This window comes from Triturus cristatus, chromosome 10, assembly GCF_964204655.1.
Source record: "Triturus cristatus chromosome 10, aTriCri1.1, whole genome shotgun sequence".
Classification (NCBI taxonomy): domain Eukaryota; kingdom Metazoa; phylum Chordata; class Amphibia; order Caudata; family Salamandridae; genus Triturus; species Triturus cristatus.
The window spans coordinates 1,161,827,901-1,161,855,567 of NC_140593.1; the positions used below are offsets into that span (position 1 = coordinate 1,161,827,901).

At 42.6% G+C, this 27,667-nt stretch overlaps 1 protein-coding gene across 2 annotated transcripts; it reads left to right on the forward strand.

Moving 5' to 3' along the window:
• The first annotated feature begins 871 nt into the window (after positions 1 to 871).
• LOC146796833 (metalloproteinase inhibitor 1-like) lies at positions 872 to 26,873 on the forward strand. 2 transcript variants are annotated; one of them, XM_085630239.1, is made up of 6 exons: positions 872 to 972; positions 6,205 to 6,374; positions 14,536 to 14,624; positions 21,509 to 21,623; positions 24,947 to 25,068; positions 26,356 to 26,873. In XM_085630239.1, exons 2-6 carry the CDS (start codon positions 6,248 to 6,250, stop codon positions 26,503 to 26,505), a joined length of 603 nt encoding a protein of 200 aa, XP_085486365.1. In that variant the 5' UTR covers positions 872 to 972; positions 6,205 to 6,247; the 3' UTR covers positions 26,506 to 26,873. The 2 variants fall into 2 exon arrangements, with proteins under 2 accessions (XP_085486365.1, XP_085486366.1); XM_085630240.1 differs by having other exon boundaries at positions 896 to 981.
• Positions 26,874 to 27,667: the final 794 nt, after the last annotated feature.

Consider the following 27,667-nt stretch of genomic DNA (forward strand, 5'->3'; position numbering starts at 1 on the left):
TGCTTGCCTTTTTGCTTTGTATTTAAGTAGCTATACTTCACTAGGTGCACCATTTATGCAGCTAACTAACTCGGTTTGCAATAAGATTAAAACAGGGCCTGATCCAGTACCTTGGTGGCTTATGTCGAAGAGTATAACGTGTTGCATGACACGGATGGACCACTTCAAAATTGGAGCAAAAAAGTAAACTATGGTGGAGTCAAATAGGGCCATACCCTAAACTAGCTTGACAAAACCATCTAAGATTGTTACCCATACTTGTCCATGTGTGTAGGCAGCCATTTTGAAATGTTTTTGTCACGTGGTAACAAAATTATAAGATAGCTTTGTGTGTGTGTGTGTATGCGTGTGTACACGTGGGCAAGCTTGCTCAGGCATGGTGGCCATTTTACAAAGACGTGACAAACTCTGTTCCAAAATTCCTGCCCATGCATCCACATGCATGCTTCAACAGCCATCTGGAAAAGGCTTTGGCGATACATTGTGCAAAAGCAAGCACACACTGCCAGACTTAATAGATCAGTTCCAGGACCTTAAAGGTGAGCCCTACTTGCTTTGACAATGTTTGTTTCATTTTACCTTCAGTATTTTTTTTAATTCTACCTTAACCTTCTTAGGTATGTTCCATGTAATTTGACTGAGTTTACCTGACTGTTATCCTTTGTTGTTATTGTCTTTTATATCTCTTTATCAGGAACATCTCTAAAGCCAGCCTCTAGTACCTTGCTGTTTTCCTGACCTTTTCCATAGTTTATGTTGGGTATGTGTCATAATGGGAGGAGCAGCATGGTGATCTCTGCCAGGTGCTTCCAGGCAGCCTCTCCCACTGGAGAACGCCTAGCCTGCTTGCTCAATGCTGACTGTCTTATAAAAGGACTTCTGGCTCATTCAAAATCCAGTCAACTCCTGAAAGGACGCAAAGCTTTCCCACCATCAGACTTTGAGGCACTTGACTCGAGCTTGAAGCAACAGGTGAGGAAGGTCTGTATATATATATGTTATGTTAGCTAGTCTTCTAATGCGCACAGCTACTCCGAGGAGTGTCCCGGCGCGAGATATATATATATATATATTTGTGTGTGAATATAAATCTGCGTGTGTGTGTGTATATATCCTTAAGTACTTTGCATTTAGAACGTGCTGCCTATGAGGAGATCAATTTGGCTTCAACTCTACCCCCGACTGCGTGATGGAAAAATAACAGCTTTTAACGCTTTGAGCAGAGGGCAATAATTCTGAAGGAGATTATTCTCTCTCTCTATATATGAGAAAGTAAATATATAAACTAAAGTCCTATAGGCCATAACAGTCGGCTGTGTACTGCTTCCTGCTTGAGCACTAGGACTCAGTTCAGCCAGTCAAGATGTTGTGGTGCTCCTGAAAGTGGGTCAAACTTGTACAGCCGTATTCAAGTTTAGCAGCACTGTTCCGCACCGCTAGCTATTTTAATAAACTGGCAAGAACATTTTATATTAAATGTTGTAGTTATTGAAATGTGTGTTGACTGGCGCTGCGATGACCGGGGAGCAGCAGTCGGCTGCTGCACTGCAGGGAAGGTGTGGCCGGCAGGCCTAGGAATAAAGCACTCAGGACAAGTGGCTCAGGGGCATATTAACAAGCGGCAGCAATAAGTATCGCTGGCCGCTCTTAGCGTGAGTCATTTTATCACCTGCTATCGCAGGAAATTATCACCATGCTAGCGTTGTATTAACAGCGCATAGCGCAATGGCGATAATTTCCCAGCGATAGCGATGTTTTCCATAGAACATCGCTGGTTTTCCAGCGACGTTCCATGGAAAGCGGCAATAACCTTGCTGATACGACCCTGTGGTCGTATCAGCATAATCCACCCCCAATGGTAAGTATAGCTAAGTCTGCATTTTAGAGATGTTAGTTTTTGGAGAAAACAGCTGTGTTCTCCAAAAACTAACGTCTGCTAAAACGCGTGGGCAGCCTTGTGAATATTGCGATGTGTACATCAGCGATATTTAGAAGGTTGTACTGCCCAGTGACGCCCACTTTGCATCTCACTAGAGATGCAAAGGGAGGCGTCGGGTAAAAGGGTGCTAACATGCGCTAATGCATGTTATCACCCTCTTGTAAATAGGGCGATATTTTCATCTCTGCTTTTTTGGCTTTAAAAGCCAAAAAGGCGGAGATATGGCCCTTGTAAATATGCCCCTTGGTTTTTAGCAGTGGTGGTGCAGGTGATTCTAAACTGGCCCCACTTGCCCGCACCCACATGTATTACTTGTGACCCACGTGGTACGCGAGACCCCCGGGCCGGGTAACATATTGAGGACACACCTGCTGCACACGGGTGCGTCCTTTGACTCCATTCTACCAGTTATCTCACTAGCGGAACATTACAAAAGGGATGGTGAATCAGGGGTGGGGATTGTTCGTTTTTTGTTTTTCATAAACAAATTGCAGGTTTGTGAGTTTGTTTCTGAAAAACAAAATAAAATGTTTGTGAAGGGACGGGAAATCTGATGAGGGCTGTCTAGCAAACACCTGCACACTAAAAGGAACCATTGTACGGTAATGGCCGCAGGGACAGCAATCCTCTCTAAATTTGGCAGAAGGCAGTTCATCAGGGTGGGAGGCACCCTGACGTGTTATCTTTCATCCGTAAAACGCACAATCAGACCCTTCGAGGGGCCTTTACAGTGCCCGTGGAGTTGCAGTGGGTTTCGCATGATTATGTATTTGTAGCATTTGCCACGTAATCCATCATCGAAAACATAATCTGCAGAGTTTAGCAAAAGATGTTTTGTTTCAAGCGCAAACACATAAATAATTACAAAAATTATGGAGAGTTGGGTTCCTGCACACCGGAACCTTTCTCACAAAGGTTGGCTGGTCATCTTGAGTTTACTTATTGTTGTATTTGGGAGTTTAAGTTTTACTAATATGGTGAACTCTTTTCCTAGGCATTATTACCACGTGTAAAAATGACAAAATAATGAACTAATACTACTACAAAAATGTGCGGCATTATGTTGTATAACTATCTTTTTCTTGTTACATAATTTGATTGACCCTGCCACATAATTTGGTCCTCCTCTGCCGCATAATTCGAGTGTCCCTGCCTATAAAGTAGGGTGACCAGACGTCCCCGTTTTCCCAGGACGGTCCCCGTTTTTGGGGAAATGTCCCCGTGTCCCGACACTTTTCTCCAAGTGACTCAAATGTCCCTGTTTTCAAACAGTGTCCCCGTTAAGCACAGAAATGTCCCTGTTTTTCATTGTTCCGGTTGAGCATGCGCGCGCATGCTCTCTTTGCACTGTTTACGGCATGTGTCGTCGCTGAGGTGAGCGCTGTAGCAAGAAGGGAAATCCTTTGAAGAGAGACATTTTACACGCAGCGCCACCCACGTCATCGTGCCAGCCAAAGTTTCTTCTTTGGATAAAACAATATTTCTTAATCCTGTAGCTTGTATTCATAGCCATACAAACTTTTCAGTAGCCCTTATGCATACCGTGCAAGGATTAATGCATTGCTCATTGCATGTTTTATTCATAACCAATTGATGCATGCTTTGTGTTCTCCATATCAAAGCTATGACTTGACCTTTTGACTGACCTTTCAGATCACGGCAAACTGTTTAGCTGGAAAGGACTTAAAGGAGCAGGGTTAACGCCTGTGGGAGAGGCGAGCAGCGCTGCTCGAGCTTTTTGCTCAGGTCTTCACACTATTGCACTATGAGATGATACCAATGGCTAGAGTGCACTATACATACCCCAGTAAGGTAACATGACATCCCAGCAGTGACCACGCAAATGTGGGAGGACAGTGTGGTCGGCCAACCTTTGCCACCCTTAAGACCCTAAGGCAGTAATACCTGGAGAGAAGATTTTTTTTGTACATTGGTCCATGGCTGCCATTTGGCAATTTAGCATTCCGCAGTGTACCTCCCATGCTTTTCTGTCATGAGCAACAAAGCAACATTGGTGAGTTGTACTTTATGTGGTGCTGACGTGCAGCTATAGAAACGAGCATTGATAAAGCTATTAAATCTGGCGTTTGCTAGCCTGTGATGTTTTATTGATTTTTGGCAAATATATGCTATAGTCCTTAAAAGTGTAAATGTAATAAAAAGTACTAATGCTGCTGTGTGAAGGAGAGGGTTGCCAATAAAAGACCGCGGATTTGTTGTCTGTAATGCTTTATCTCGGTCTGTGGAGGGAGCTGTAATTGTAGTCCTTTTTCTATGTCTATGACAGCTGTCAAATAGTCCTACTTTAATGTCGATGGTTACTGCAAACCATAGTCCTACTTCTATGTCTATGACATGTCCCCGTTTTTTGTTTTGAGAATCTGGTCACCCTACTATAAAGAGAAGGTGCAGAAGTGGGTGCGTTAAGGTATGCCAGTGGTTATAATTAGGACTTGGCAGAATGTAAATGCATACGTGCCAACACACACTGTGCCACCGTGTGTCACACGACATTGGCTCCCATCACACGGTCCCGCAGTGAGGAGCCGATATCACAAGGTAGCAGGAAGAACAAGCTGAAAACGACTTTAAGTAGTGGTTTTCCAGCTCGTTTTCTGATGTCCATTAAGGTGTGCAACAAAAACCCAGGACATTGGCACCAGCCTCAGCAAGCATTTTTTTTTTTTCAGAGGAGGGGGCTTGGCGATGCGGTGGGAAACCTCATAGGTATTTCTTGGCATGAGGCCCCGCCCCTTTCAAGGTTCTACCCCCTCCTCAAACAGTGAGATTTTTCTGCAAGTTGGCAGGTATGAGAATGAGGCAGGTGCCAGCTCTGATGCAACATTAGTTCCTGCAGAGTGAAAGCAGGGACACCTGATGACGAGTCTGAAGCCTGTATTGCAGCTGGGTTTCGTCTTCACCCTTGGCATCCACATATGCAAACAGTGGGTGTGTATAGGACGCTGATGTGTATGTCAACCTGCTATTAATACATCTGTTTGACTAAGATTTCTCCTCCTTGTAACACATGGGCATGGTCTGTTAGGAAGCCTCTTACATCATAACATTAGGTATGACACAAATACATCACATTTTCAAAGGAAGCTCTTGTGTGCCACTCTGTTATCAGTAACAAGTATATCTTTGATTGTTTGTCTTTGTAACACGTGGCTCCTACCCATATACAATTCTGTGTGGAATAATATTTAGTAACATCATGCAGAAGTTCTTCTATAATCAGGACAAGGGAATGTGTGTATTTCTTATTTCACTATACTGTGTGGAGGATTCGGTACATGTATGAGAAATAACCCCAGCCTCTGTCTTAGTGTAGGTGGTGATGGTAGCGCAGATTGCAGGGCGTCCATCAATATGTAGATATGCCTTTAAATGTTCTCCTAATCCACCCTCGTACTCCTACAGCAGCTCTTAGCTACCAAAGGGCTGCGATTCTGGATGACGTCATGCTGGCAGGAAACAGAAGAGGCCCCGGCCTGCATTGCCGTCTCATGCTCCATTTCTATGCTATATATGAACAATGCCCTATAGATTCACATTCCAACATCTCCTAAAGCGGTAGAAATGTGTATCTAATCTTTGACATATATGGGGCCCTAAAGACCTTTACATTTCAGTGCAGGTCCCAGATGTGGAGTGGATATTGGGGTACATCTGGCGGCGTCAGTAGCCCTCCTCACCAGAACTGATGCATTGCTGGACACCGGGTGCAGGCATGGATGGCCAAGCCGGAAAGGAGAGTGCAATAGGCACTCGCTCCCTGACCCTTCTTCTACCCACAGGTCCCCTTCGAGAAGTAGGGCCTGTTGCCTTTGACACTTCAGCTGAACCTTAGCAATGGACTAAGTGGCCATTGCTGCAAACCACTGGCCATAGACTCATGAATCAGGGCCTCCGGCCTCTCAGTAGTTTTCAGAATCAAGCTGCATAACTCCTAGTCTCCTCACAGAAAGGCAGGCTGTCCCTGAGGGTGTACTTTAGTCTGTGCAGCCTGAGGATATTACAAACAGCTGTCAACACAAATGACCTCTGTCAAGGACCACAAAGACTCCAGTGAATCTGGCCACCTTAATTACCCCTGCAGTGCAAGCCCACATCATACGAGAACATTAGTACAGTTAGAATATTCCCTAGAATGCTGGGTATTTCTGTGACAGTGCAGGGAAGGGTACCATCTTGCCACCTGTACCCAACCTCAACTGTTTAAAATTTACAATTTTGCTCTCCTATTTTCCTGTCTCCCTTAGAACAATCCCAGCAGAGGTACAACAGCTGACCTTCAGGAAATCCATGGATCCCAGAAAGTGTATCTTGCTTGTGGCAGGTCTTCTGTTCCTGGAGATCTCTAGCCCTGTGGAGGCTTGCACATGTGCCCCTCCAGTTCTACAGAACAGTTACTGCGATACAGCTGCTATTGGTGAGTTGAAAAAAATAAAAGAAAATGATATTCTTTACTTCTGTTTTTTAAGAAATTGTTGCTTTTTAATGTCTGGCATTAGGCAAGACCCTTTGATTTTACTAAAATTATATATTTAATATACTTCTATTTAGGGTTCTCAGCCAGAACTATTCACCCATTCATCTGCTGTTGTGTCCTTCACATGTTTCTTCTTTTAACTACAGCATGCAGTACAGTGCAATGGGTCAGCCGACTTCATTTACTGATTAACATCACCGTGAGTGACATCAGCTGGCTCTTTCACAAGGAGCACATCCATACACTAAGTAGTTCCTTACAGTGCCAGAGACCACTATGTTTAAGTGTGTGAATTTTGAGACCCCAACAATATATTTTTGCTGTTCACCACTGTTTTGTTAAGGTAGAGCTAATCGGACAGCACAGCTGTTCCAAGCTTACCAAGGGCCTGTCTGGGGTTTTAGCCTGCTCATTGCTTACCACTGGTTAGCTTTAATGCCACTCATATTGCTTACTTCTTATTCAATGGCTTTCCGTATTGTAGCTTTTCAATCTTGTGTTTGTCACTCCACTGGAGCATATCATCTCAAGCAACTTTTGAGTGACTGGCATGTTATCAATCAATCAATCAATCAATCAATCAATCAATCAATCAATCAATCAATCAATCATTCTATCGGGGATTTATAGAGTGCAAGGCTACTCACAGAGTGTCCTGGTGCTAAAAAGGATTATGTTCAACTGAACCCTCTCACACTAGTGTCCTCACTGAAAAGCTGCATTGAAGAAGCAGGTTTTGAATGATGCCGTAAGCAATTTTCCTCCCTCGATGCACTCTTGGATGAAGGGCATTCCACTCCAGTGCAGCAAGGTGGGAGAAAGATGAACAACCGCATTTTTTTCTGACTAGCACTACATGTTCCAATATGTGGGAAGGGAGCCAAACAACAAGATCTCTGTATTCTGGCATTAAATTGTAAATTACTAGCCCACATCCACTGAAAACAGCCACCAGACAGTTCTTAAATGTCTTCGGTCCTTCAGGACAGATGTTTCTATAGAAAGAAAAAGTAATGTGTCATCAGCAGATGACACTATCCGGACCCCAAAGAACTCAACTAAGGAGGCCAAAGGAGCCATATAAATGTTAAAAAGAGTTGGGCTTAGAGCAGATCCTTGTGGGACTTCAAAATGGGTTACTTTACGGTTGGAAGCATACAGAGCCATCCAGAAACACTGGCTTCTATTGGTGAGAAAAGAGCCAACCCATGCCAGAACAGAACCACTGACTCCGATGTCTTTCTTTCAGCCTGTTTTGCATGATCAAGTACCAACTTGATGGAACCTGTTAACTCCACTAGTACTGATTCGGTCTAAATCTTGACTGTGAGTAGTGTAACAGCTGCCCCTGTTCAAAGCTTTCGGAGAGCTGCCCATTCATGAGCTTCTCCAATGTCTTTGACACCGCAGGTAAAAGGGAAATCTGCCTGAAATTACCAAGCACGGTACTGTCTGCCAACAGTGTGTTTTTAGTAAATTAATTAGTTTGGCCGGTTTCCAGCAAGTTGACAGTGGCTGATTGGATGAAACTATTGAATAATTGATTCAGAAGCAGATTGATCATCTTCAAGCTAGCAATTAAAACCCATGGAGGGCATGGATCATTAGGTGAACCAAAAGCGATTTATAAATTCCACTGCTGACTTTTAGCAACCGTTTTTTTCTTTTATCTTAAGCACTTCATGAGTGTGAGTGTCTTTTTCATCTGTCTCATCTGCTTCTCTTCCTCCACCCCCACTTATGTTGCTTTCTCTTGCCTGTATACGATGCCTAAGTTATGGACTTGTAAATGCTGGAGCTGACACTATTAAAGGTTGCGGTGCCAAATACAAAGACTGTGGAGTATTGATTACCCCTCATGCCTCTATAATCTGAGGCATGAGTGAGGCAATTTGCCAGGCAATGCCTGACCTTTATCTCAGTCTTGATGGTTCTTTTTTATTCCTCAATTCTCCCATTGTCTCTATTTTTCCATCTTTCTCTACCTTCTTTTTTCATCCTTTTGTATTTTGTATTTCTTCCTCCGCTCTGGATCAAAGTTTTATAAGGAAAAAATAAGTACCAGTGGGCCCCACCTGCAACCTGCAGCTCAAGTTAAGCACTGCCCAAATATTTCTCCCCCACCTTCCCCAGCATTCCACTTTTCCACTGTTCTCTGGTTCCTTCTCTGCCCACCCTCCTTGTGCTTCTATGATCCTAGCTCTCTGTGTTACTTTCCCCACCCTCCATATTGCTTCCCCTGTGTATCTTCCTCCATGTTACATTACCACGTGTTGCTACCCCAATCACTCCTCCTTGAAAAGAAGCCTTTGCGCTATTTGTTTTTCAATTTTCTGATCCATTGTGAATTGGTAAATAAAAAGAAAAGTAAAGGCCTATGTTTTGTTAAATAAAAATAAAAATAAAGGCAAATGTACCAACAAATTAACACATCCACTGCAGTTATATGATCACACCTATTTTTAGGTATGCTGCACATTATCAGTGATGCTATACGGCATTGCTAAAAGAAAAAAACATTGACAAAGCCCACAGGTCCCAAAGGTGAGACCTACTGGGTTTGCCAGTGATTGCTTTTATGTTGGTGAAATCCAGGATGCAACCCTTTTAGATTTATTCCTTGCATATATGAATGACCTAGACATCCAAATAAATTATTAAAAATCCTATATTATGACTTGTGGTCACCCATGCACTAAGCCCAAGCTTTTTAAAATGGGAGATTACAACTTAGTAAAGGTGAAAGATTTTAATTATTTAGGAATTATTTTTATTCAGTCACTTAGTTGGACATCACTTTTAACTAGGCCTGGGCGAAGCACTACGCTACGCTCGCGTAGTTTGCGAAGTTCGCGCTACTTCGCGCTACGCGAACTGCACGTAGCACAGTGCGAACACGCGTAGCGTAGTGTTGCGTAGTGCTGCGGTCATTTTTTGCTTGCTCGCGGTCCTCAACGTCAAGTTGGCGACCGCGAGCAAGCAAAATGACATCCTGGCGAGACTTTTTCCTTGTTCGCGATCGCGAGCATGGAAAATAAACCTCCCGGCGAGATTCCCAACGCGAGAAGGTCAGGTTTCTCATTGCGAGGGGTCGCGTATGCTCGCGACCGCTCGCGATGAGAAACTACCAGTTCGCGTTGAGAAAGCTGCAGCTCGAGGAAAAATCTACTCGAGCAGCAGAAGACTACAGCTCGCACTGTGCAAGATGCCATTTTCAATGATTGCACAGTGCCGGTTGCTTGTCCGCACTGAGCAATCATTGAAAACAACATCTTGCACAGTGCGAACATGTTACTTCGCAGTCCGCGAAGTGCTACGCGTAGCTCGCGTAGTGTGAACTTCACTTTGCGTAGCTTCGCGAAGTGCTACTTCGCGAACTACGCCCACCCTTACTTTTAACATTAAGTCTTCAGTCCTTCAGTAGGAACATTGAGGCCATATTTAGATTTGCTCAAAAGTCAAAAGCAAACCAATCATAGAAATGCTGAGTTTGTATAGGAGCAACATATCATGGTGAGAACATATGGTTCCAGGCTATGGGGCTACAGTAAAACTAGTATTCTTCAAAGAGTAGAAAATCGTTTTACTCGCTATTGAAAGTATCGGGAGGCACAGGCGGTTGAATATGCTAGAAGGAACTCAGGATAACATACGTGGAGGATCTGATTGATTTAGCCCCTTTACTACTCCGGGTCAAAATCTGGGGGTCACCCGAGGCCCGCCTAACTAGCACATGCATTACTGACTGACTGTCACTTGAAAGGGCAGATCAAATTTCATGGCTCTTATAATTGAAAGAATAATTTTAAAAAAACTAGGTTTACTTAAACTATAAGAAAATCCCTGTATAATTGGGCCAGAACATAAGCTATGCGTCAATGACTGCATCTTGGAACACTGTATGAATATTCATCTAGAAAGGCTCAGACTAAAGAAACAATTGTCAAATATGCCCAAGTCTCAACAACACGCAGTATAGAGCAATATTTAGGGTGGATTAAAACCCTACATATTGCTATTGGCTAACTCTCTTTAGACTGCGCATATTCCACTTTAAATTTGCCTTTTCCATGTCAGGGTCATGTAAGCAAGATTTACCGCCTTCCGTATACGATTATGCCTCACAGCACTACACTAGTCACTTAACTATGGGCCATATGTAGGTAGGCAAATTGCGATCGCAAATGCTGAAATTCGCCGAATTTCATCGTTTGCGATCGCAATTTGGGCAGTGTGCTATGTAGCACACAAAAACCCAAATGCAAAATAAGGAATCGCAAAATTTGCGGTTCCTTATTTTGCTAATGCATTTAAGGAATCCCAAATTGCGATTCCTTAAATGCAATGTAGGAAGCACCCAAGTTGTGCTATTTTGCCTTAAGGAATCGCAAATTACCACCCACTTAAGGTTGGTGGTAATTTGCGATTTCTTTTAAAAATGCAGTTTTTTGCATTATTCAAAGTGCCATGTGACTCACATACATGCCCTTAGGGCATGTATGTGCGCCACATGTGCACCCATGCTCATTTCAGGGGTGCAACAGGGTGTCCTATTGACACCCTTGCAACCTTGAAATTGCATTCTCAATTTGCGATTCTCTAATTGAGAATCGCAAATTGAGAATGTCTTCCTATTCATTCCTATGGGCCTTTTAGCCCATAGGAATGAATGGCAAGGTATTCCTTATTTGCGATTCTCAATTAGAGAATCGCAAATAAGGAATAGGTGGGATTCGCAAAAATTTTTGCTAATCCTACCTACATTGCGTTTTGCAATTCTCTAATTGCGATTCCCTAAAAATTGCAATTAGAGAATCGCAAAACACACTTTACCTACATATGGCCCATAGGGCCATATGTAGGTAGGCAAATTGCGATTGCAAATGCTGAAATTCGCCGAATTTCATCGTTTGCGATCGCAATTTGGGCAGTGTGCTATGTAGCACACAAAAACCCAAATGCAAAATAAGGAATCGCAAAATTTGCGATTCCATATTTTGCTTATGCATTTAAGGAATCCCAAATTGCGATTCCTTAAATGCAATGTAGGAAGCACCCAAGTTGTGCTATTTTGCCTTAAGGAATCGCAAATTACCACCCACTTAAGGTTGGTGATAATTTGCGATTTCTTTTAAAAATGCAGTTTTTTGCATTATTCAAAGTGCCATGTGACTCACATACATGCCCTTAGGGCATGTATGTGCGCCACATGTACACCCATGCTCATTTCAGGGGTGCAACAGGGTGTCCTATTGACACCCTTGCAACCTTGAAATTGCATTCTCAATTTGCGATTCTCTAATTGAGAATCGCAAATTGAGAATGTCTTCCTATTCATTCCTATGGGTCTTTTAGTCCTAAACCAACAAAAACAAATTCAGCAAAATAGAAAGGGTAAAGGCAACATTTTGGGGATGGTCCTGCAGAGAGGGCCATGTCCAACAGTGCTTCACACACTATGCACGTGCAAGCGAAGTAAGCTTACTGGGTCAGTTCACAGGTCCCTTTAAAGCTTACTCTGGATAAGTCCAAGTATGGCTTCCTGCACAAGAGATGCAAACTAAGGGACCAGTGTGGCTTTTGATAATAGACAAATGACATATATTTAATGGCCTAGGATATTCATATGTGAGCATCGATAGAGACTAACAATGAGAACATTCCAAAACGAATACATATGTGTAATGCCATTATAACCATAGATAGTCCTGTCCTAATTCTCAAGACCCACCAGAATCAAGGTAAAGAAAACCCTCTCCAAAGGTATAGATATCTTAAAAAGTATTAAGTCAGTTCAGGCTGAATGCAATGGAGCAAGGGCCAGATATAGGAGCCATGCAAGGCCTGCTGAACAAAAGTACCTTGATCCCAGTCGCACCAACAAGATGTGGGGTGCAGCGGAGCAATGCGTTGGTGTTGATTTCACAGTCAAGGTGATGCATCAATGTTCTCAATGCAATGATGGAGATGCGCCGGTTCCGAAGCCAAAGCGCCGGGTCTGTGATGTATAAAATAAAATAGAGTAATTCCAATGTTATGCTATGGGAGAGATAGACATTGCAGAAGTGAAAAATGAATTTTTGAGTTTTTCACCACCAGGACATGTAAAACTCAAAAGTATATGTCCTACTTTTTAAATATGCTGCACTTTGCTCTTGGGGATGTCCAGGCTCTATCTTATGGGTGACTTATATGTATTAAAAATGAAGGTTTAGGCCTGGCAAGGGGTTGAGCTTGCCAGGTTGAGATGACACTTTAAAACTGCCACACAACCTCTGCAGTGGCAGGCCTGAGACATGAATAAGGCCCACTTAAGTGGGTGGCACAATCAGTGCTGCAGGTCCACTAGCAACATTTAACTTGCAGGCCCTGCGCATATTTAGTGAACTTTAGTAGGAACTTATACGCACATTGAATATGCGATTTTGGGATGAACCAATGTTGCTATGTTTAGAAAAGAGAGAACATGCACTTTAGCACTGGTTAGCAGTGGTAAAGTGCTCAGAGTCCTAAAGTCAAGAAAAACAAGTTTAAAAAAAGAGGAGAAGGAAGGCAAAAAGTTTGGGGTGACCATTCAGAGAGGGCCATTTTTCAACAACAAGAGAATATGTAGCCATGAAACGAGCAGTGGTGGTTGCGGGGATGGAACTTCATGGTAGCTTGTGAGCTAACTGATGTCTTGATGTCTCAAAGGTCAATTTGTTGGCTTACATAAAATCAGAACTACAGGACGGACCAGATGTTACTCAAATGACTGCTGATACCATCGTATGATATGAGAGCATGTCATCAGGCTTGATACATCTCAGGAGAGGCCCAAAGAACATATAATTGAGGATGCAGGCACCACACAGACTATCCACGTAGGGGTTTACCCACCAGCCCTGACTGCTGCACTGGAGAGGCATTCCCTCATGTTTTGAATTTTTAATTGGCTGCTGCGAACCCGTTGCCCTATTAGCCTGGGTGGGGGTTGGTTCTTTTTTTATCAGGGTTTACTGTTCATCATGTGTCTGGATCAGCACACAATGGGCACTTTAGCAGGAATCAAAAAAACCAAGGGGGAGTGAAAAGGTGGTGCTCAAACGAGCATAAGAGGTGGATTCATCTTCCTCTAATCAGTACATATATAAACAAAGGGATCCACCCTTATAAACAAGAAAAGTAGTATTCCTCCAGATATGTGTGTCTCCTACGATGGTGGAAAGCTCACAGCTATTTTAAAATACCCCTCACCCATCAAAAGGATCCTTGGTGGCATGCTTCATCATCGGGGTCGATAGTCAGACAGTTATCAAGGTTACCTCCTCGCCTGGCAACTACCTCCTCACGGCTTCACAGAGCTGCGAGGAGGTAGTTGCCAGGTGAGGAGGTAACCTTGATAACTGTCTGACAATAGGTGCTCCTTCCCTCTCGTTTTTCAAGCTCATGAGGCATTTAACGGGCTAATAAAAAAGCCATACCAGTCAAAATACCTATTGGGGTCATTGTATACAGTGCATGTAGATTGTTAGATGCATCACTTAGTACTTACTTTGAGTTTTCACACATTAATCTTACAATTTAGAGTGCTTTTTTTCTGTGCAGGATCACAAGGCTTTTCCAAGCAAGAATCTAGCCCTCCTGGATATATTTGAAAACACATCTCCTACCAAACCAATTTTTGAGAAGCATGCATGTTGCATACAGTCATCTTTCAGTGTTTTGAAATTTCACATGATCAAGGAGAGAGAATTTGAAAGATGGCCATCCAGTGAACAATGTCACAATACTTCTCAAACCCCAATATGACATCAACAAACAAGATAACCTTCTAGAATGCTTATCGTGGTGAATGTTTGAAAGATGGAGGACTGGACAAAGAGGACTCTTGCCCCTTTAAGAGAACCCCTCTTGCACTTCCACATAATCAGGCCAGGTTCTAGTTCTTCTTCCCAAAGCCAGTACAGAACAAAGCCAGAAAGCTAGATGAAATTGGCATCGTTTTTTCCCTAGTCTTTCAGGTAGTGATAGAAATCTTCCTTGGGATGGTAATACTTCCTTACTTAATAGATTTTGGGATGGTAATTGGGTGCTCATTGTCTCTTTTTTTGTCTGACAGTACTCCAACTTAAAGTCTTGGAACCCTCCCAGAAGAACGGATCCAGCCCTACGGATGTGGTGAAGGGCTTTAAAGTTCAAATCGAAAAGGTAATATGTTTTTTCTTTTTCACATTATTTTGACAGTATGGCTTTCATTAGTAGAGGGAAATCAAAACAAAAGCAGACCATTTCCCTGTTGTTTGAGCCGGGGGCCAGTAGCAGCCACAGGCTGATCACAAACCCAAACACCACCGTTAACCTCCAACTGAACATCTTCACTAATCTCCCACTTGGATGAATTTGAAGAATATATCTGACTAAATATCTTAGTTAGAAGAAGGAAGCCCTGTATTTGACTGGGGTACACATAGAATGGAGAACTAAGGGCTCAATTTAAATTTTGGCTATCCGGTTGTCCTGCGCCATGGCAACAAAGTAAAGTACTCCATCGCCCTGGCGGAGGACCTGACTGCCAAACTTAGAAATGCTGATCGGACCGACAGATGTTTCTGTCATTCCCAGGAACATCTGCCAAGGAGGTTTCTGTAAAAGCATTGGAACTTTGTCCTACGGCAAACAACGAGCTCCTTAGGGATAAAGGGTTTGCCTGGTGGTGATGGACAGTGAAAAGACCCAACATTCAAATCAGGCCCTTATTTTGGAGTGGAACATTAGGATGTAAAGCACCGCATGAAGGCCATTTTATTCTGTCATTAACAGCACATAAAATAGGCTTTAGCAGACACAATACATCTTGGCTTTAAAAGGCCAAGTTATTGACTTTGGAGGTGATTTGTGCCAATCGCTAGATGCATGCACACTCTAGACTGGCGATCTTGCAATGGGTTTCTCATGAAGAAAACTCATTCTGAGACGGATACTGATGCACATGGCTGTGTAGACACATGCACAAACATGGGGCATGAAGATTGCATACACATGCAGTGTGATGCATGGTTGCCATTTTTAATGCATTGGTGTAATGTGGCAACTTTAGTACAGTACAGAAAAAACTAAAAAAACAAGTATATATGGCGGCACTTTTCAGTTTCTTAGACTTTATGCAAAATAAAAAATGTAAACAAAAAAATTACAAATTTCACTTGAAAAGTGGGATGGAGGGAAGGGGTGGCAGTGAGGTTGTGGTCCGAGAAGCTGCGATGGGGGGGCGGAAAGGAGAGGAACTGGTAGGGTGTTATGGTAGAGGAAAACGCAGGGGAGAATGTAGGAAAACATATGTTCTCCAATGGAGTGCTGCTTAATAAATAAATACTGGCGAAGACACTAGATGTGGCCATAACTGGATAGCTTTGTATTATTTCCACCTTGAAGGTGTTAAAGACAGTGAACACAGAGTTTCTTTTGAGGTGTGACCGCCATCTTTTGACTTTTAATGTTTGGGATAAAGGACAAGACCAAATGACATTACTGCATGAGAGATAGCCTTAGAGACACATGGGAAAAGGGTAATGGGAAGGGAGGAGAGAATGAAAGAGAAAGGGGATAGTGAGACAAAGTAAAAAGTAGAAGCAAGCAAGGGGAAAAGGGGAAGGGGAGAAAAAGAAAAAAGAAGGGAAAGAAATTGAACGAAGTTGAAATGAGATAAAGTAGAGGAAAGCGAAAGAAGAAGAGGAGAGAAGAGGCAGAGAGAAAGAAAGTCAAAAAAGAGCAGGGAGAAAATAAAAAGCATAAGAAGAAAAGAGCCAACTAGAAAGGTATACATTGAAAAGTACAGAATTGAAAGAACCCTGAGAGTAAGTGAAAAATGAATAGGGAGTAAACGAGACAGAACATGTAATGAGGGAAGGGAATATCGGGTAAAGAGAAGTATCCTAAAATAGAAGAGAATTGAGATTTATGTAAATTGTGAAGAGAGGAGAAAGAATGCAAACACGAAAGATGGATTTCTAAAAGAGAAGGAAAATAAGGTCGAGAAGGAAATTGAAACGGGATGTTTGAGAATTAATATAGATCCTAAGCGTGCTGGTAGAATACAGGTTGCTTGCTACTAGCGAGCCTCTGAATAAGCTTTACCACAATTTCTATTAACAAGCATTGGCAAAACCAATTGGTCTGGCCTTGACAAGCAGTTGCAATGGTTACTTGTTTCCCCTACATTTTGCATTGCAAGTTTATGGCAGAACAATACAAAGAGAATAAAAGACATGGCAGGGAAATGCTTCCTATAAAATTAGGAATAAAACAATTACCATTTTAATGAATGTCAGAGGAAAATATGGTTCTTATTGGTTTAGAGTAAAGATGTTATTGGTTTAGAATTACGTTAACATGAAGGCATAGTTTAAACACACATAGATGACAACAGTATTCAAAGTATGGCTAAAAAAATGGAAATGGGGAACGATCGAAATTAGCACAAATCCTCCACCAAAATGACCTGCTACCATGGATCCGTGTTCTGGTGCCTAAGAGGTATCACTCCTTTTAGGAAAGGGCACTAAGACGGAGTGAAGATAGGAAAGGTTAGAACCTGCAGAAATCCACTGGGGAGAATTTTACAGTTTTTGACGTAGTATAAGCATTTTTGTCATGCACTCACTATCCACCAAGTATTGTGTTATTTTCCACATTTACATTTTTCTTTACAAGACCTAGTATTTTAATAAGCACGTCATTATTTTTCATTTACATCTTATTGCTAAACAATATCCTAGCTCTTACCAGAAGAGTACACTGAAATGTGCAAAAAGCTGTCCTTTACAGCCCACCTTAGAGCGCCACACCCTATGCAGTCAGGCTATGCTGCAATTGAAGCATGATATGCAACATTGCTGCATTTATGTGTGCTTGCATATGCATAAAGCATATTTTAATACTCTTACAGTTAGGGGTGTCTGATGTTGGCTAACAAGAGGCCAAGGGATGGCAATTTTCTAGGATTTCCTCTATGTGAATCATTCTGTTTTAGGATTCATTGTACATGTATCTCATGTGAATAGCCTGAAACTCCGGCGTGAATCCGCCTTTTGCGGACCAACGGGGGACAGTCCCGGTGAGGGCGTGCGCTTTCTCTTTATCATATTTTTATAACTTCCAAAAGTTACGCTTTTCTATCATGAGATCCTTGGAAAATTTACTGCAGAGTTTTTTAGAACCCATAGCCTAGACAGTCTAAGTTGAAAGAAGCTCCTTAATGTTTGTGAAGCATGTCCTACCTTCGATTATACCTCCCCTGACTGGACACTCTGAGATTATGACCTCTCGCTGCACTCAGCACAGAGAGGGGCACTTGGGAATACTAAAATAACAATCTTGGCATTATCCATCATCCATAATCTAGGTGAAATCAGGATTAGGAAAAATACACAAGACATCACAAAAAAACTAAATGCTCCAATCAGGAGAGCTAGCAGTCTTTCTTACTATAAAGGTTAAAAAACAGTAGATTAAACTTTTAACTAGATGTACTGTACCCACCGCTGCCCGAGGGTATTGCCATTAGGTCTTTACTACACAAAGCATTCCTTCAGACCCCCCCAACCCCAACACACCCCACTGCCTTACATCCGATCAACCAGTACCAAAAAACCCCAGGCCTAACTGCACCTCAGCACCAAACGACTTCGAGAGCCGCCATTGCGACTCAAACAACACTCCTGAGTCGGGCAAGAAAACAACTCTTAGCCTGTGCAACTCACAAAGGGCTGGGTGTTCTGGACAGTCAACAGCCAGCCAGGCAGTGTCCTCCTTGTCAGGGTGGGGCGTCTGTGCTCCAGGGGTGTGGGGAGGAGCCAAGATCCAAGCGTGGAGTCCTGTGCGGCGAGCAGGAATGAAGAGACCAGCCCGCCATGTCACAGATCCTTTCAAGGGGCATGTACATCACCCCGTGACACTGTAAGCAATTAAGTGCTTCCGGGTTATTGCCTAGGCGGCTAACTCTCACCCAAGGTCAACCCCTGGCCCAGGGTGAGCGATGTGACCTCACGCCTGTCCCCCGGCTCCCCACCATAGTTGGGAGAGACTTGGTTAATTCCAACAACCTCTCTTGACATGCCCCCATTACACGTGCTCCCACCCATTCGCCTTGTAAGAATTTCTTTTTTTCCTAAACCATTATTGTGACGATGGGCATACTGACTCTGATATCACTCCTTTCTGTCTCTGAGCGCCTTTATGTCAAACCTTTTTTCCATGGTTCTCTTTATCCACGCAGGCACAGCGGCCTTCCCTTCAACATGAACAAGCATTGGCATAGCCAATAGGTCTCGCCTTTGGGGCCTTATAAGTATTTAGTTATGCAGCACAATATCCTTCCTGCAACAACATCAACTGTTGCATGGCTAAACACTTATAAGGTCCCAAAGGCGAGACCTGCCAATGCTTGTTTAGCTAGGACTCGTGTGAACACTTTTTTTGTTCTTGTTTTTCATTGCCTGCATTTCTTTGTACCTGTACAATATTGGCTCCGCTTCCGGTACTTTTACATTACTGCCTTTTAAATGCTGTGCGTTTGAGCAGTGTCTCTGGTTGTGGAAATGTGCTTTCCTTTTTGAAAATCCTGGTATAAAATGCCAGCTCAGTTGTGTTGGTTAACGCCCCGAAAACGTTACCTGTCTGAAAGCACCAGGTGCTCTAAAAAAAAAAAATTGCACCCAAATTTATTTCCCCTTCTATAAAATACCAGCCATGACGAAACAAGGAAGAGTTTACTCTTTTCCACTCCAATCGGCTGTATAAAGCCAGAGTGGCGCGTGCATGTCCAGAGTCCATTTGCTCCCTGGAAACACCCCAGTGCTGCTGCACTTCCCTATGCTCTGGAGAGTTTTCACAAACACCACGGGCATATCAGCAACAGACGGCGATAAATATCTTAGCTTAGTGCTTTTATATTCATCGCCGTCTAGCGCTGGAATTTATCGCCCGGTTAGCGCGTTATCAACAACGCGTTAGTCCAAGACGATAATATTCCAGTGACATCCAGGGAAATTGGCCAACATCGCTGGAAAACCAGCAATGTTGTACTCAAAATGGCGATAGCCTTGGTGATACGACCCTGTGGTCGTATCACCATAATCCACCTCCCATGTTAGGTATGCCTTAGTCAGGAATTTAACAGACTTTAAATTCCTGCGTTAAGGCATAGTTAACGCGATGATTATTATCGCTAAGGCTCTTTGCTGATATCGCAAAGCTGCCTTAGCGATAATTTCCCATGTTGTTTTCCCAGCCACGCCTACTTTGCATCTCATTAGCGATGTTTATCGCTGAGATGCCAGGCAGTGGGAATTCGGCAGCTAACATGCGCTAATGCATGTTAGCGCCGCCTTGTTTATAGGGCAATAGGAATATTGCCGCTTTAGCGGTGATAATGCTCTTGATGATATGCCCCAACATCCTTTATGCCAAGATGGATCCCACCGTAGGGCCGTTGGGGGTTGGAGGGGTGCACGGAGCTCACTGAACAAAAGGCTGGCCTTTGGAGCCAGGGCCTGTTGTAGTGGAGAAATGTGTTAATCGGAAATCACTGCTGTGTTCAGGCAATTGTGTTCTTTGTCTGCATTGGCTGATTTGAAGAGGGTCAGGAGTTGGTATGTTTAGGGAAGTGATTGCCCTATGTCCTCCCTCTTCTCGTGCATTTTCATGCAGGAATGTCTGCTGGGCACCAACCAGGTCTGTAGAAGAGTTTTCAGTACAGTGTTGCCGATGGCTCTCTGATGCGAAAAGGGAATACTTACGTTTTTGGCTACGTCGGTATTAGCATACTGTGCCACTCAGCTTGTGTGATGCTGATGAGAAGTGATTCACAACTTTACTTTCTACTTTCCACAGAAGTAAACCTTTGCTGCCATGTTTGAGGAGTGTAGTTTGAAAGTGCACCTCCTTCGAAAGAGTATCCATTTTATTCTCGTGATCCGAGGTAGCAAACATTCTGTAATTTAATTATACTAGGTGGATCTAAAGTTAGTGAAAGACGGCCATATAATTATTCCGTTTTTTTGCTAAACTACCTTGCATTACAACAGTACACATTAAGACCGAAATCGGAACGCAAACCCAAGCAGCCTGAAACTGCAATAATAGGCTGATAAGGCAACCAGAAGTGCTCTTGCTACATCCTATGTTTACCGGGAAAAGAGCGCAAGTACTAACCAATGGAATGCGTAACTACTTTGGCATTGTTCTGTCATCGGCAAGAACAACCTAACCACTTATAACAAGCTTTTGCAATGCAATAGGACTCGTATTTACGTGAGTTTGAGCTGTTGGCATGGTAAATGACAATGATTTTTATTTATGTCTTGGTTTTTAAAATGTAAATAAAAGGCATTGTCATTTAAAATGCCAATAGCTTAAACTCGCATAAATGCGAGACCTATTGCATTGCAAATGTATGTTTATTCAGTTATTTTTACTTTTCTGACTTTGCCTGTGTGAGACTGGTGTTCATTCTATCTTGGCCTCTATACACGATCTCGGTTACTATTTTAATTGGCACGTGTTTTATCCCAGAAAGTTCTTATTTGTATTATAATGTGTGTGCTTTTATGGTTTTTGAGCAAGAAACCAAATAAAGATAAAGATTGATTGATTGATAAAACCACATAAATCCTACTTCTGGTGGAGAATGACATGAACAATTGAAAGAAGTGATCATCAAGCTTTGGATGCAACAAGAATTGAATCAGGTAGACAGGAGACTTTTGGAGGGGGCACTTTGGAGGTGTGAGTATTGAGGGAGACGTTTGGAGATGGTAAGTGGTTGACTACTAAGCCTCTATAGCCAGGGCAAGGGTTTATGAAATTATATTGAGACATGTTGAGGTGTGTCCAGAGGAAGGATTCAGTGTTGCTGTCTGTTCTACTACTTTTGCCCTCAAGCCACTGGAACAACACATATATCACAATAATCGAATAAAGGTCATTAAAACTGGGCAAAAGACGTTTATGACTTTATTGTCTGCAAACAATGTGTTAATGTATTCAGTTAATGTGCAGATGACCCCAACCTTATTATTCTCTTCTCATGCTAGGTACTGAAAGGCGATCAGGCGTGGAAGACTGAGACGTTTATGGATTCGATGAGCGGGAGCACCTGCGAATACTATCACAATCCTGAGGGGTTCAACGTTGACTACTTGATCGCAGGTCAGACATCTCTGGTGGGGTGCTGAAGAATGTAGCGTTAAGCAGTTTTTAACAGGGTACATTTTACTTACTGCAACTCTTCTATTGGGTTGTTCCCCAGAAGTCAGTCTGAAAGCTCTGCACCCATCTTGTACACCCCTGTGCATCCCTGAGCACACACCTCTCACGTTCACCCAACATGCATAAAGGTTTGCCAGCACCACTAATAACATATGTGTAACACAGAGCTTACTAAAGTGTTATTAGTGGACTGAATGACCACCAGTGTATGATTTGGAGACACAGGGGTCTAAGCTGCAATACAGTTCTCTAGTCTAGAGGGCATGCGGTCCAAGAGTTGTCTCATGTGCATCAACAATTCAGATAATTTCCGCTTTATGTTACAAGGGAGGAAAGATAACTGCTTTGTCGCTGCTGCTAAATAAATGGATCTAGCCACCATCCACAGCTTTATTAAGATGTTAGCATTGTAAAGGTCTTATATACAGCTATATGTCAGAACTTCAGAAGATTAGTGTCAGAAAAATCACAGAATTGAACGCAGGAAATAGCCCACTTTCAGTCCCCGCCTGCATTCAGTGGCAAGTGCTCTAATGCGTGCAAAGAAGCACAGGCTGAAATCTCTGCATTTAAATTTCACAGTCTTGGTCCGAAATTCACAAATCCCAATATTCCCAACAAAGGCTATGTTTGGCACAATATTCATGTGATAGCATCATTTGCAGAGGCTTTCAATGTGTTCCTCCTCCTCAAATGTGTAAGAAACCTCTTATATTGCAAAGGGAAAGGTGCTGTTGCATTTCTAGTCCTTTCTTATACTGTAGACTGCTCTAATCCTGTCCTTCTGGGCCACAAGGGAACAATACAGTGCTCAGCTAGAGCCTAGAGTCTGAACTCTTGACTTGTGGTGTGACTAGGATTCTACAAGGACCAAACATGTTGACCCACAATTGCAAACTGGTTCCTCTGAGAAACACCAGAATCATCCTTGGAAGCTTGGAAGAAAATGCCTGTTCCAGAGAAAATGCATTCCTAAAACTGGTACATGTACAAATCAAATCAAATCAAATACGGAAATTGGCCTAATGCTGATACCTTTAATAGAGAACTTAAGAGACCTAAACCTTATTAGATAAAAACACCAACAACAAATTAGAAAAAAGTCACAAAATATAGAGAATTGGATGTCATATATAAAAAATTGCAAAAAAAAGTACTACAAAGGAACACATAGAAAAAAGTCCCTCAACGTTATCAAATTGGAAATAAAGGATATTTTGAAAACATGACACCCACTGCGACTGACCCGCTAGTGAACAGGGTCAGGGAGAAGCTGGCGGGAGGTCCCATTGGAAGGTTTTACCATTAAACTTGGTCATATTTTTTAAGCATGGCAAGTTGTCATGTGAAAACACTCTGCAAAAGCGGCTATTTGCCAGACAGCCCAGAAGCACATGTTTCCCACCAGAAAAGATCAGAGAAGGAAAAATTCAAATTGAAGCTGTCGAATTGGCATTTTTTTCTGGGAGGTTACAGTCTTCCAGGAGTAACACGTCTATAGTTTTATCCCAAGTTCTGCAGCACTGGCTTCTCTAAGAAGAGCCCTCCATGTCCAGGACTGGTCTTTTAGGCTCCTGTTAACCGCTTACAGTTTTAAGAGTTCCCCCAACTCGGCTTTCATTTTCCTAAAAGTCCAGGTACCATTCTCTTCCTCAGGGTGATCTATACATACCGGCTCCTGGAGGAAAGTTCCCTATTGACATTCAAACGTATCTTGCAATCCCTAAACCCCATTTAGTAGAGCCACGCACATCAGCAGAAGACTGGTGACACCAGTCCTGAAGCCAATTATCTCTTTTCAGGGAGCGCAGGACTGAGTATTAAGTGATGAAGCAGTCAGTCTTTGTTAGTGAGACCTAGCTAATCCCAAATTCATTCCTAGACATGCCAGTTCCAGTTTTTTGGCAGAGAATGGCACTTCATTTTCTGAGTTCCCACATCGTGGCATCAATAATTTCAGTGTTGCATGCACCCATAATCCATCATTGAGAGTTTCTTCCTCAGCTATGTACACCACTGAAATACAGATGAGATCTCCACCTCTGAGCCATGAGTTGGTTCAGGCCACCTGTACAGGCTGTCTTAATTTGAGTCTAAAAACCCATTCCCTGGATTAGGAAGGGGCCACATAATCAGTTCACTCACATATGTGACAATCCCTAGGGGTTTACTCCCTCTCATGTTAGCTATTGTGTTGCCAGTAATGTTAAAGGCAAGCTGGCAGAAAGTGCCAACAAGAGATGCAAATTCATTATGATGTCTTTCCAAAAGTCTGTCTCATGGTATGAACTTCACCTGAGTTCAGGAGTTAGTTGGAGAAATCATCAGATCTGCAGAATAACCATGGACTTGTTCCTATTTCTGCTGAAATTCTTAGGTAGGGAGGGCGGGGGATTGGGTGTCGCCGGTACATGACTAGATGTAATATAAGACATCAGCTGGACTCATAGCTATGTAATCCTCATTGCTAGAGTTGGCGCCCAAGTAGCATTTCTGAGGTTACAGGTAAAAAAACAGGGAGACTGAACTGAAGTAGTTATATTGTTCTGCTGTCATATGAGTTGTTTTTGTATAAGTCCAGTATTTGTAAAGCGCAAACAATTACCCAAGGGTGTCAAGGCACTGTGGAAGATTAAGCAAGCTATTGCCCAGAGTCACATGGTGCTGGGCTGATCTGCCGCCAGTGCCGGGGATCGAACTGTGAGCCCCCAGATTCCAGAGTCAGCTGCCCTGGCCACTGTGCCACACCTCTTCCCTTTTAAAAAAGACTGCTCGGTACTGTTGTTGGTGTGCTCAGTGTCTGTATGCTTGTGGAGTGGAGTTTGCCTCTCACCTTAAGCAGTAGAGCCCACAGCCGGATTTCATTCATATCGTTTTCCCTGGTTGTATTGGTCCTCACAAGAGCGCAAATGAATTACTAACGTGGCAAATATACCAGATTGCTCTTCACAGCTAATGTTGGCCAGCAACTGCATGCAAGTCCCTGCAGGATGTTAGTAGCTGCACCATGGATCCAGAGGTCCAACTGCTCACGTGTAGGAAACGTCATGTGTTCGCAACGAGTGGAGAAGCCCTGTGCTAACCAGAGGAAGCAATGTATCAGGATACTTCCACTGAAGTAGTCTTAATACATTGAATTCCACCTGCAATTAAATGCATTGAAGAAACTGAGATTTCAACTGGGGACACACTGTTAGTAAGAGGGTTTACTATAACAAATGCTAATGGTAGTTTTTTGTATTTTCTCCGCTCTCTCTGACCAGCTTCCAACAACAATGGCCTCCTCACGGTGAGTAGCTGCAGCTACAGTGTCCGCTGGAGTGCGATGTCTTCCAAGGAAATCAAGGGTGTAGAGGGAGCTTACCTCGAAGGATGTATCTGTAAAGTAAGTGTGCCCTGGGTCATGGGTCCTAACCAGGCTACAAAATAAGTAGCATAGCAAAATGGAGTCTTACCCGAGAAGGGACCAGGGGACAAAAAGTCAGTAGCAGAAGGAATATGGAGGGGGAACAGAACACCTGGATTGAGAGATAATCAGGGAAAGAGAATGGACTAGGAGGACAAGACCTGGGACACTCGAGAGAATGTTCTGAATAAAATGCATATCTCTTTACCACAATTTTTCGAATATCAATAAGGTGGTTCTCTTCCCTTGACCAAAACGATTTTCCTATAGGATCTTTTAATATTTTAATCATTGCTGGAATCTGGCTCTGGATCCATTCTAGTCATCTGAATTTGTCTGCACTTTACAGAATATCCCTAAGAGTATATACAAGAGGAGTCAAGTATCTATATGGTTTCCAGAGGATACTGTAATACTTGGACAATCTCACAGTAATACCTCATGCAGCTTTAGTAGAGGAAAGGAAAGCTTGGATGTCTGTATGAATAATATTCCTGCAATATCTTAATCACCACAGAACTCTGTGTCATAATCACAACTGTGGGCCTCTTTGTCCAATATTTACACTTGGGAGTAAATTACGGCTGCAAAAAACTCCATGGAGGAAATAATATTCGTGAAGGGAGGTGCCTGTTATTTGCAGCACATTTACACCTGGGAGTAAAAAATGACGACTTTTGCATCCATTGGATATATAAACACTGCCTCACAGTGTTTTCCACCAGTAGGTATCACAATGAAAATCTAATGGGTAACTTCCCAGGAAGACACAGGAAAGAATGGAATTAATGCTCATCTCCAAGTGAGAATACATGCAAAAGTGGGCTAGAGCTTTTCAACAATTGTTCATAGCTGTACATGATCTCCTGGCACTCTGAAAATGAATCACATTATTTCAGAGCCAGAACTCCATTGCACATGTCTTCGTTGTTGAACTTAATTAGCTCTTTTTTTTAGGTGGATTATTATGTAAATTATCTCAACAGTCATGTCTTGATTCCTTTATTTGTGGGCACTTGTACTAAATATCAGCTCCTGCTCTTTTGATCACCTCATTTTGTAGAGTGAGGACACATTTTGTTACATGTTCTAATGAGACAAAAGATTTATTTTTTAATATTCTAATTAAAGCCAACTTTGGTATTAACTATGCTTGAAGTTTTTTCTTCAATCTACTATAAAGTACATTTTAAAATCTGAACACTGCTGGTGGCTACTTTTGTGCTTGTTTGGTGACCAGGCTTTTGTTTTTTATATCTTCAACAGATCGTGATATGCAATTCGCAACCCTGCACACCAGCACCAAAGACATGCATACTTGAGCGGTATGAAGGCGGCGATGCTGAGAACCAGAAAAAGAACCAGGTCTGCGTCACGAAGACCAGCGCTGAATGCATATGGAAGGATATTGAATAGGAAGCTGACCAAATAAGCCATCTCGATGTTCAACAACCCATAGATGGCTGAAGCCCTTCTACACCATCCATCTTGTAGATGACTAATAGTCAGGAAAAAAAGCAGGGCTCTTACATCTGAGCAAAGTAGTCACTAGAAATTGGACAAAATGCTCTTCAGGAAGCCCTTAGTAATATACCTTTGTACTTTGCAGATTGTTTACTACTTTTCTGATCCTTTAAGGACCTGCACGCATTTACTGTCCACAGTTCACATTGCATGTTACCACAGTCTCACTTTTTATCTATGCATCTTGTTCCATAAAGCACTTTGGGGCCTGGTCGACACTCCATAAATGCTCCAGTAAAATAAAACAGTCTTTTGGAACCAACACAAGAGTCACTCGTTATAATTAATCAACATAGGACTGATGAGCCTCATTTAGAGTTTGGCAAACAGGATAGACCGACACAAAGGTAGTGGACTACCCTGTGTGCCAAACCGACGGTCCTCCCACTCTACTTAGAGTCAGGTGGACCGTCATGTTTCCATCAGTGGAGCCCTTACTGGCTCTGCTAGCGGAAAACTTACACGGGAGCCCATATAAACATGCTGCTTATTTTGAGCAGGTGTTCTAAGGTATTCTTGTTCTTTTCCGGACTGTCAAGAAAAGCCTAGTGGTCTCAAACAAGAAAAATGGAAATTTGACTTCACACCCTGGGAAAACACGTCCAGGATAAATCGGTCATTACAGGTTTTTATTAATTTACATATTTTTGTTTATAAGAAGACTGGATGAAACTTGATGGCTAACCTCTAAATCTGTCAGGGTGGGAGACGTTATAACCTTTGCCCCCCTGTCAGATGGCAAACAGCCTGCCATATCTCTAATAAGAACCTAACAGCCACATGCACTAAGGCTTTCTCCTATAGGCACAGAGCAGGTAAAAACCATTCATGCATCTGACTCTGAGTCTTTTACATAGTCCATTGTCTTGGTTATTTTTTGCCAAACTGAATTGCCCTTTTACAATGAGTTCATGTGTGATAATATAATAACTCTATAGCAATTGAAAGAGCAAGAAATATGAAGGTGCTCATTCCCTGCTCAGCCTCAAGCACTCCATTGTAACAGCATATGCCAATATTAGGCTTGTGCGGCCATACATGGTACCCCATTAAA